This window comes from Bos javanicus, chromosome 29 (assembly GCF_032452875.1).
Source record: "Bos javanicus breed banteng chromosome 29, ARS-OSU_banteng_1.0, whole genome shotgun sequence".
Classification (NCBI taxonomy): domain Eukaryota; kingdom Metazoa; phylum Chordata; class Mammalia; order Artiodactyla; family Bovidae; genus Bos; species Bos javanicus.
Genome location: NC_083896.1, coordinates 51,103,466 through 51,114,525, shown reverse-complemented (window position 1 = coordinate 51,114,525; position 11,060 = coordinate 51,103,466). Strand labels below are relative to the sequence as shown.

The 11,060-nt window shown below is 60.7% G+C and overlaps 1 protein-coding gene across 1 annotated transcript; it reads left to right on the top strand.

The window, feature by feature from the left end:
• The first annotated feature begins 129 nt into the window (after positions 1 to 129).
• On the top strand, positions 130 to 2,769 carry RASSF7 (Ras association domain family member 7). The gene is made up of 6 exons (XM_061407561.1): positions 130 to 245; positions 808 to 938; positions 1,123 to 1,835; positions 1,949 to 2,077; positions 2,153 to 2,234; positions 2,318 to 2,769. Exons 2-6 carry the CDS (start codon positions 815 to 817, stop codon positions 2,347 to 2,349), a joined length of 1,080 nt encoding a protein of 359 aa, XP_061263545.1. The 5' UTR covers positions 130 to 245; positions 808 to 814; the 3' UTR covers positions 2,350 to 2,769.
• Positions 2,770 to 11,060: the final 8,291 nt, after the last annotated feature.

Genomic DNA, 11,060 nt, shown 5'->3' with positions numbered 1-11,060 from the left:
CGGGGAGCCAATAGGGAGGCCCAGGGGAAAGGCTCTGCGTAGGTGACTAATGGGCGTAGGCGCGGAGTGGGCGGGGCGCGCGGTGCAGCCAATGGGGGCGAGAGGGGCGGGGCGCGCGGGCAGCGAGCCAATGGGGCGGCGGGCCGGGGCGCTCCCGCGGCGCTGGAGGCGGCAGGTTGCGGCGGCGCCCGGAGCCTGGCAGCAGCCAGTCCGCGTCCGGATTCCGGAGGCCGGTCAGCGTCCAGGTGAGCCGCGCCGAGTTCCGGGGCCTTCGCGGCGCAGGGCGTGGCCCTGGGCTGCGACTCCGACGGAGGGGCGGGAGCCGGGCCGGCGAGGGGGCCGCGCCGCACCTGCACCCGCCGAGAGCGGGGACTGCGGCCTCGCGGCGAGCGCGGGGCCGCGCGGTAGCAGGGAGGGGCCGCCCGCGCCGGGTGCGGCGGGTCTGCGGTGTCGAGGGCTGCGCGCGGACGCCCCGCGGGAGGGGCTGTGCCCTTCAAGCCGGGTGGCCCGGTCTGGTTAATGATTTGCTTGGTTCCGGGAGTGGGGCCGGCCGAGAGCAGGCTGGGAAGTGGGGCAGCCTCCGAGCGCTGCGGGAGGGCCCTCTGGTTCCCTCTCTGGGGGGGCACTGGCCTTTGCTGCCCCACCCCCAGGAATGTGCGGCCTCCGTGTGGGGCTGCGCACCAGATGCCGAGGGGCAGCAGTCCCGAGCCAGTTCCGGGGTGCGGGGCAGGCCTGAGGAGGAAGAGCCGGCCAAGCCGAGCTGGGGCCAGGCGGGGCCTGACCCCGTGGCCCTCGCCCTCGCTGCAGGACAGGCATGCTCTCAGGACTGGCGGCCATGGAGCTGAAGGTGTGGGTGGACGGCATCCAGCGCGTGGTTTGTGGGGTTTCAGAGCAGACCACCTGTCAAGAAGTGGTCATTGCACTAGCCCAAGCCATAGGTGAGTTCCCTGAAGCACAGATGGGCCCAGCAGGTGGCTTGCAGTGGCGCCTGGCCTCCGGGCCCCATCTGGCCCCCAGGAGGGTGGGGCTGTTGCTGGTCCGTCTTGCTTTCCCCCAGCTGCTCAAGCCAGATGGACTAAAGGTAAGGGATGTGGGCTGACTGACCCCTTTCCCCGGCTCCAGGCCAGACGGGCCGCTTTGTGCTTGTGCAGCGTCTCAGAGAGAAGGAACGGCAGCTGCTACCCCAGGAATGTCCTGTGGGTGCCCAAGCGACCTGCGGACAGTTTGCCAGTGATGTCCAGTTTGTCCTGAGGCGGACAGGACCCAGCCTCGCTGGGAGGCCCTCCTCGGACAGCTGCCCTCCCCCTGAGCGCTGTCCCATCCGAGCCAGCCTTCCCCCAAAGCCTCGACCAGCACTGGACCGTGAGCCCTGCAAAGCACTGACCTTCAGCCTGGGGTGCTCTGGGCAGGCCCCCGGCCCTGTGCCACCCGAGCCTCTGGCTCCCGTAGTGCCTGTGCCGGGCTGCTGCACAGACCTGCAGGGCCTGGAGCGAAGGGTGCGCAGGAACGCAGTGGAGCTGGGCCAGGAGGCCTTCTGGGAGCAGGAGCTGCGGCGGGAGCAGGCCCGGGAGCGCGAGGCACAGGCCCGTCTGCAGGCGCTGAGCGCAGCTACGGCTGAGCACGCAGCTAGACTGCAGGCCCTGGACGCCCAGGCCCGTGCCCTGGAGGCCGAGTTACACCTGGCTGCAGAGGCCCCTAGGCCCTCCTCGCCCACCGCGTCTGTGGCTGAACGCCTGCGCCAGGACCTGGCCACCCAGGAGCGGCAAAGCATGGAGGTGCAGGGCAGTCTCGCCCTGGTGGGCCGGGCTCTGGAGGCTGCCGAGCACGCCCTGCAGGTGAACCCACAGGAGCCGCACCCCAGCCCGTGCCCCCAGCGCGGGGTTGGGGGGGGGGAGTGGGCGTTGGTCTCCAAATCAGAATCAGAGCCTGAGGGTCCCGTGTGCCCTAGGCCCAGGCCCAGGAGCTGGAGGAGCTGAACCGGGAGCTGCGTCAGTGCAACCTGCAGCACTTCATCCAGCAGACGGGTGCTGCGCTGCCCCCGCCCCCACGGCCGGACGGGGACCCCACTGGCACTCAGGTCAGAGCAGTTCTGGAGGGAGGCCAGGTCGGTGAGGGGCCCGCCCAGCCCCAAGCTGACTTGCTCTTCCCATAGGATCTTCTGCCTCCATCCAGAGAAGAGCCCTTCACGGGAGGCCCCCGGAGTCCGGCCCTTGTGTCCAGCCTGAGCCCAGAGAGTATGTCTGTCTCCCCGCTCTGGATGGGGTGAGGTCCTCCAGTGACCCTCCTCAGCCCTCTCAAGTCTGTGTCCTCCCCACAGTTGCCCCCATGAGGCAGAACTCCTTGAGGTAGCAGCTCTCACCTCAGAGTGGATGTCCGCAGCCAAGGTTAGCCTAGCCTGGATGACAGAGGCCAGCCCGTGGTCACAGAAGACTCCTTCCACCGTGCAGTGGGAAGCCCTGGAACCCAGAGCCTGAGACGGGACACTTTGGAGCCCTAGGATTCCTGCTGCAGGGAGCACGGGAAGGCTGAAGACTCTTGCCCTAGTCCTTGTCAAATCTGCCAAGACCCTGGAGAAGCTAGGGGCGTGGCCAGCCCTGACATCATAGCCCCCAAAGGCCACAGCTTTGTTGGGGACAGGAGGTGCACAGACCCTGTGTTCAACCTATGGGTATGTGCTTGCATGCGGGAGGTATCCTTGCCCACATCCGTGTGTACACTGGCTCCCTACCCCGACATTAAAACCTCAATAAACTGCCTCCCATGGCTTAAGCGTGTCTTGAGACTGCACTGGGCAGGGTCTGCAGGGTCTCTGAGTAGTCCCCTGAACTGCCTGGGGCTAGCCACAGTTAAGGGTCCTGAAACAGAGGTCTCCCAGGGACCCGTGGTTATTTAATCCAAAGCTGGAGCTGTATCCACCCACCCCTGGGGAGTGGCCTCTCCTTGTTGGGGGCAGGGTAGCTTCTCTCCTTGGCAGCCTGGGGTTGGATGGTCTGGGGGCCTGAAGTAGCCTTGACACTGACCTGGGTTTCTGTCCAGACCCCTCCCTTGCCTGACTTCCCTGTCTGGTCTGCTCCCCACCAGCAGCAAGAAGCACTGCACCCTCTGGGGTGGCTCCTGGATATGAGGATCCAAGGACACACCAGACCCGTCCATCAGGTTTCCTGAGCCTGAGAGCTTGCGGGGGCAGGCCCCGGACTCCTGGGTCTGCCAGGCCCCAGGAGCTTTGCTGGCCCCTAGAGGGTGTGCCGACCTGCCTTCCAACACCCCATCTCCTCTCCCCAGCCAGGCATGAAGCTTTAGCCGCATGCCTGCAGCCTTGAAATTGGGGCAGGGCGAGGTCTGAACCACAGCCCTGGCTCTGGGGTGGGCCACCAGCTCCCAGCTCTGAAAGTGCGGTTGGGAGGGGCGAGCTCTGCACCAGCCAGAACCTGGGGGGCTCCAAGACCTGGGTGCAGCCACGCACATTGAGGAACAGAGAACGGGACAGCCTAGATCACAGGGGTCTTCCTGCTTAGTGTGGGGGTGGGCAACTTTGGGGAAGACTCACCCTTCTCCTGGGGTGGCCCCTGAGCCAGGCTTGGTGTTCCCTGCTTCCTTGGGGCAGACTGTAGGGGACATGAAGTACTGAGTGCAAGGAGACCACCAAGCGCCTGGCTTGTGGGGGGAACCAGGAGCAGGCCCTTCCTACCTGTGCTGGAGGAGGGTCAGGAGTGGCTGTACAGGCCTGGGGGCGAACAGGCTCTGGCCCCAGTTTCCTCTTTGGAGCCCCCAGCCCATTCCCATGCCTGTCCACACTCCTGCCTGACCTGTGACTCTCCTTAGGGTCAAGCACAGGCCATACAAGGTGCAGCCCTGAACACACGGGCTGGTTAGGCCCCGTGCTGGGTGGGAGGACTGGGGGCTGTCGGGGGGCCTGCTTCCTTCACCTGGATCCCCCACCTGCGTCCACAGGGTTGGATGGACCTCTGGGCACAAGCCCTGAGCCTTAGCGCCCTTTCACCTCCCAAGCTGAGCACACAGGCCAGCAGGGCACAAGGCCAGGTGCCACCCAGGGACCCCCCTACACACATGGAGGCGAGGGGAGGACCAGCCTATGCCCTGCCCAGTGTCCCGCCCGTCCCCACTCCCCAGGGGACAGCAGGCACAGACCTGGGTGGGCTTTTGCCCCCTGGCCTGTGTCTGTTTTCTGGGAACACCCATTCCTTCTGAAGTCACTGCCAGGGATCTGCCCCTGGTCCAAGGTTGCCTCTGGGGACACTGAGAGCGGTCTTCTCCAGCTTAAAGGGGGTCCTTAGGCAACCCACACATTCCGGGGTGGGAAAGGGGCAGAACCTTCTCCAAGTGAACAAAACCCCACTCCCCACCCCCAAGTTGCCCGAAGTGCTTCAGATCACTAGGCAAATCTTTGAGTTGCTGAAAGGTTTACTTTTGACTTTTAAACTGTACTTTGAAAACAACACTGTGAGGTGTGCTGAGGGGAGGAAAGCCCAGTGGTCGTTCAGTCGCTCAGTTGTGTCTGAATCTCTGCGACCCCATGAACCACAGCACGCCAGGCTCCTCTGTCCTTCACCGTCTCCTGGAGCTTGCTCAAACTCATGTCCATTGAGTCGCTGATGCCATCCAATCATCTTATCCTCTGTTTCCCTCTTCTTTAGCTCCCCTCAAGCGAGGGGAAGGCAGGGCAGGACACTGCCCAGTGTGAGTACAGGGCAGCCCTCCTCAGGGTTGCTCTGAGGCCAGACTGTGTTTTGGGGGAAGGCACTGCCCTTCCTGGCCTGCCTGGCCTCAGATTCCTACTTGATCCTCCAGGGGCTGGTTCACAAAAGGTCGTGGGCCAGTGGCAGCGAATCCGCACCGCTGGTTCTCAACCCCAAAGCTGCTGACAGCCTCCCTGCTACCTGCAGAGCCTGGCCCGCCAAGTCTGCTGGGTGTGACACTTACCATACCATATCAACTGCTAACTAGGGTAGGGTCCCTCCTGAGGGGTGTCCAAGTCCACACAAGGGCCCAACTAATTGGGCCTCCCCTCCAGATTGCTTGGGAGAGGGGACAGAACCTGCCTCTGTGGCATCTGCAGGCCCAGAGGCTGCTCTGGGCCTGCTCCACAACCATAAGACTTTCACGGTGAACTGAGGAACACCCAACAGGGGAGACAGGCCTCCAGGAACCCACATGCCTGGGAGGGCGTGTCTGGGGGCACTGCGAATGTGTCTTCACAGTCCTGACTCCCTTAGTGGCCTCGCTGACATGGCAGAGGGCACAGGAAAGCCAAATCTGCCACTGTCTTCCTCAAGAAAGTTCCTGGAGGTGGCCCTCAAGAGGCTAGTTCAGGCGGTCCTGTCCTGATGTCCAAGGGTCAGACAATGACACCGGTGTCTGCCCAGGGCTGCCTTCAGCTTGGCGACATCAGGAAGACTGTCCCAGGAGCCCTGCACACCTTGGCATCCTGAGACACACAGGGAGAAGAGAGTTCCCTCCAAGAGGGCATCTGCTCCGGCCTGAGGCCCCGCATGCGAAGGGCAGCAAAGGCCTCTGAATGTCCCTCGTTTTCCCCACCCGGCCCACTGCCGGGCGCAGACAGGCCCACCTAGTCCGTGCAGCGCCCTCGCATACCACCCGCCTTGGCACGCTCCCTCTGACCCGACGTGGCCGTCCCCTGCCCCACAGGGTCACAGAGGGGGCGGGGCGGTCGCGCTGCCCAGGGACAGATCAGCCGCTGTCACACGCACAGTGGGTCCGGAGCAGCGCAGTGTGCGGTGGGCAGTGGCTGCCCTGCGCCTGGAGGGACCGCCGTGCGGGAGGAGGAGTCGTCCCCCACCCACGACCCCCGCCTCACCTCCCGTCCAACTTGGCGGTCCGAGCCCGCCGCCCCTGCCCGGCCCAAGTTCCCGCCCGCGAGCCTAGGACCCCTCGCGCGTCACCTGCGACCCTGCGCGGGGCCGTCGCCGGCTCTCGGCCCAACTTCGGCGGCGGCAGCGGCAGCGGCCCCCTTGCGCCCCCGCCAGCCCGGAACCCCGCGCCCGGCCCGTATGCAAATGCCCAGGTCTCGCGACCAATGGTCGGCCGAGCCGGGCCCGCCCTGCCGGGCCGCAGCCAGTGGACGCGAGCCGGAGACGGGACGCCGCGCCCACCGCCGAGCGGCCCCTCGCGGGCGAGGCCGGCGCGTTCCTTTCCGCACGTCGGCCTCGGGGCGGGGCCGCCACCTGCCGGGCGGGGCTTTCGGCGCCCGGAGGCTGCCAGGCGCTGGGCGGCTCCCCCGCCGGCGGGTGGTACGACCCGAGGCGCTCCCTCGCCGGCCCAAGGTGGAACGGCCCGGGCGCCTAGGCACCCCCCGCCCCCAGTCCCCCGCGAGCTGGGCGCCTCCTTGGATCGCCAGGCTCCGTCACGCGTAGCACGGGCGGTGAGCTCGCGACCACTTAGTGCACGAGCCTCCTGCACCCACTCCGGGGCGGTCTGCCTGGCGGAGAGGGGGCTCCGGCTCTGCCTGGTTTGTGAACTCCTGGCCACTCTCTCGTCGTGAGGGCCCACTGCACGGGGCTCAGGGCCCTGGGCGACTTGGCCCCGTCCTCTGCCCCGTTCTGTCCGGGCATTGGAAAGGTAGAAACCAAAGGAAAGGTCCGTTTCAGCCCTGGAGTCCATCCCTCCTGGTGGAGCCCCAAGGAGGCAGCCCTGGGAAGCATGGTCATGGGCCGGGCTCTTTACACTCCCTTCTCAGCCGCTCAGAGGCAGAATCATGGGTCATTGGGATCCCTAGTCAGGCAGAGAGGTGCCCGGTCCCCTTTTGTTCTCCACCGTCCAGTCTGGAGAGTTAGGGCTGGGGTTCCCCTCCAAAGCAAGAGCTCCCCGATATCTCCGCAGCCTCAGCCACCCTGGCTGCCTCCTGCAGCCCTCCTGCCCCCAGCTCACCGCCCCACCCCTCACCCTCTCGAGTTCACAGAGGCCTGGGCTGGACCCACCAGCGGGCACAAACCGGCATGGGTCCATCCTCCCCCTTCCCACCACCCCGGCCATTTCACGTCTTCCTTCAAATCTGTTGCCCAGGTGGCTAAGTGCGGGGCTCCAGGAGGTGTCTGACTCTGCCTGGGACCTCAGGAGTATGAAGCCTGAGTATCGGAATTCAAGAGCAGGGTGTGGTGGGGGGGTGGGGAAGGAGCGAGGAGCCTGATTGGTTCTGTTGGGGGTCAGCAAAGCCTGGACTGTATGGATCTGGAAGGAACCCTTAGGAACCTGTGGGACCCCTGAGGAGGCCCACGGCTTTGGGACAGGGCATGACTGGTGACGGGCAGACGGGCAGAGGCTTGGAGGGGAGAAGCCTGGGGTTCCGGGACAGGGGCAGGCCTGAAGTCAGGGTGACTCTGAGTTCCTGCCTCACCCTGCTGGTCTGACCCTCAGCAGGGTCCCCTCCAGTCCTGCTGGCTCCAAATGCACCCTTACTACCTTCTGCAGTAGGTTGAATGGTGCTCCCTCAAAAAAAGATACCCTAACCCAAATGCCTAGACCTGGGCATTTTCACCCTGCTTGGAAAAAGGGGCTTCACGGCTTGATGAGGTCATCCCAGGTTATCCGAGTGGCCCCTAAATCCAACGCCAAGTGCACTTTGAAGAGACAGAAAGGTACAGACACACAGGGAGGAAGGCGACACAGAGACTGAGGCAGACGCTGCCATTAGCCGAGGAGGCCTGAAGCACCAAAACCCAGAAGCTGCAAGAAAGGGTTCTCTCAACAGATTTCAGAGAAAGCACAGGTGTCCACCTAGATTTTGGACTTCTGGCGCTCGGGACTGAGAGAGAAAAAATTTGTGCCCTAGGACACTGATACCCCTGCCTTCCTATGTCAGGGATCATAGCCCTGCCTGTCTCCTCCCCCCAGCTCTGGCCCTGTGTGTTCGTGCAGGCTTGATGGCGGGGGAAAGGGCTGGCCCGGGCTGGACAGAACCAAGGCAGCTCCTTGTCCAGCTCCGCCCTCCTGCAGGCATGAGGAGAGCAGCGTGGATCCCGTGTCTGGGCCTGCCTGGGCCTTGGAAGAGCAGGAGCAGGGTGTGCCAGCGAACGCCAAGGAACCACTGAGGGCTGCAGGGTACGGGGTTCTCGAAGGACACAGGGACGATGCTGACGGCGTGTAGGAGTGTGAGGTGTGCGTATCAGCGTGGAAGAAGGTACATCAGCAGGTGCAGGTACAGACGTGTGCTTCTGCTCTCACCTTGGCCCAGTTTGGGACCAGACCACTGGCTCTGGGCGGTTTCATGGGAACACATCTCAAGTGTGAGCAAAGGCTGGCATGGCTGGGTGGGTTGTATGCTATCCAAAGATGCTTGCTGAGGACCTGTTCACATCTCATCACGGGTGCATGTGTTTATTATGGATGGCAATTTTCCAGCAGCCTCCAACAGCAGATGCGGATGAAGGTGGAGGGGCTGGTCCCACTCCAAGGGGGCTCTAAGGTGGCCATAGCTGCTTGTCCCACTCTTTCCTTGGAGCTTTAGTGGCATGTTCCCACCCCCATCTGGGACCCTCTGGTGGATGGTGGTCTTTGGCAGGTAAGTGTGTGCAGAAGGGCCCGCACTTGCCAAGAGTAAGCTAAGGAGGAGAGGGAGGTGTCCGATGCAGGGCGTTTACTTTGCTGGCCCCTATCCAAAGTTCTGTTCCTGTGCTCACCTGTCCGGCCCTCAACATCTCTATTTTGTAGGCGAAGAGGCACAGAGGGGTTGAGAAACTCTCCCAAGGTCATGCCATCCATACTTAAGCAAAGAGCCAAAGTATCCTGGGGCTTCCCTGGTGGCTCAGTGGTAAAGCAGCCACCTGCCAATGCAGGGGTCACGGGTTCAATTCCTAGCCTGGGAAGATCCCATGTGCCGAGGGCCAACTGGGTTTGTGCACCCAGTACTAAGTCTGTGCGCTAGAGTCCAGGAGCCACGACTGCTGAAGCCAGAATGCTCCAGAGTCTGTGCTCTCCAAGAGAAGCCACTGCAATGAAAAGCCTGCACACCACAACCAAGAGCGGCCCCACGCACCGCAACGAGAGAGAGCCCACGTGCAGCAGCAAAGACCCCGCACGACCATAAACAAATAACTTTTAAGAAGTATCCTGCGTTTGGGTACATGGCTGGGGTGACACCCAAGAGGTGCTATGCTGTGCCAGCCACACACACACACACACACACACTCCCACAGAGATTTGCTCCAGAGGCCCTCACCTTTCTGGCACCATTCATTCTTCCTCTCTGCAAAGTCCTTTCCAGAGCCTGTAAACACACGGGTTATTTCCCCCATAAACAGAAAAACAAAACCACCCTCTCTCAGTGGGCTCCTTCTCTGCTGCCTCCACTTTGGTCTCCCTGACTGGTACTCCCTGGCGATGAGCAGTCAGCTGGGCTTCTCCTTGCAGCCTCCAGCTGCCCCCCAGCACTGGTATCCTCTGGGTCCCTGGTGACTTCCACCTCGCTCCACCGAGGTGTCCTACTTGGCGTGCTGTCCCCCACCCCCCACGTGTCCAGGAACCCGCCTTGGTCTCCCTTTTTACCTGCCATCTCACATCCAACCCCTCAGCTAACCCAACCTGTTTTTTTTCCATTAAAAAAAATTAATTTTTAGTTGGAAAGTAATTACTTTATAATATTGTGTTGGTTTCTGCCATACATCAACACGAATCAGGCATAGGTATACATATGCCCCTTCCCTCTTGAACCTTTCTCCTCCCACCCCATCCCATCCCACACCCACCTCTCTAGGTTGCCACAGAGCATTGGATCTGAGCTCTGTGTATCACACAGCAAATACCCACATACGGTAATGCATGTTTCAAATATATGTTAGTCCCACCCTGTCCTTCCCCCACCCATGTCCACAAGTCTGTTACGTCGGTGTCTCCTTTGCTGCCCTGAAGATAGCTTCATACCATCAGTACCATCTTTCTATATAGTCCATGTTTATGCATTAATATATGATCTTTCTTTCTGGCTTACTTCGTTCTGCATAATAGGCTCTAGGTTCATCCACCTCATTAGTACTGACTCAGATGCATTCTTTTTAAGGCTGAGTAATATTCCACCGTATACGTATGGCCCACTTTTTTACCCAGTAATCTGTAAATGGATACCTAGGTTGCTTCCATGTCCTAGCCTCCTACATAGCGTTGGAATGAACATGGGGGTACATGTGTCTTCTTCAGGTATGGTTTCCTCAGGGTATATGCCCAGTAGTGGGGCTGCTGCGTCATATGGTAGTTTTGTTCCTAGTTTTAAAGGACTCTCCACACTTCTCCATAGTGGCAGTGTCAATTCACCTTCCCACCAGCAGTGCAAGAGGTTCCCTTTTCCCACACCGTTTACAGCATTTATTGTTTGTAGATTTTCTGATGATAGCCATTCTGACCAGTGTGGTGATACTCCTTTGTAGTTTTTTTTTTTTCCTTTGTAGTTTTGATGTGCATTTCTCCTAACAAGGAGCGATGTTGAGCATCTTTTATCCCCTAGGTTCTGTCTTCATAACCTACCAGAAGGGGATCGCTTCCTGCACCTTTGCTTCCCCCAATGGAGCCTACATCTTTGTGGTCCCTGAGGGTTGCAGTTGAGCTATTCCAAATCCTGAAAGATGATGCTGTGAAAGTGCTGCACTCAATATGCCAGCAAATATGGAAAACTCAGCAGTGGCCACAGGACTGGAAAAGGTCAGTTTTCATTCCAATCCCAAAGAAAGGCAATGCCAAAGAATGCTCAAACTACCGCACAATTGCATTCATCTCACATGCTAGTAAAGTAATGCTCAAAATTCTCCAAGCCAGGCTTCAGCAATATGTGAACCGTGAACTTCCAGATGTTCAAGCTGGTTTTAGAAAAGGCAGAGGAACCAGAGATCAAATTGCCAACATCTGCTGGATCATGGAAAAAACAAGAGAGTTCCAGAAAAACATCTATTTCTGCTTCATTGACTATGCCAAAGCCAAAGTTTATTGTGGATCACAATAAACTGTGGAAAATTCTTCAAGAGATGGGAATACCAGACCACCTGATCTGCCTCTTGAGAAATTTGTATGCAGGTCAGGAAGCAACAGTTAGAACTGGA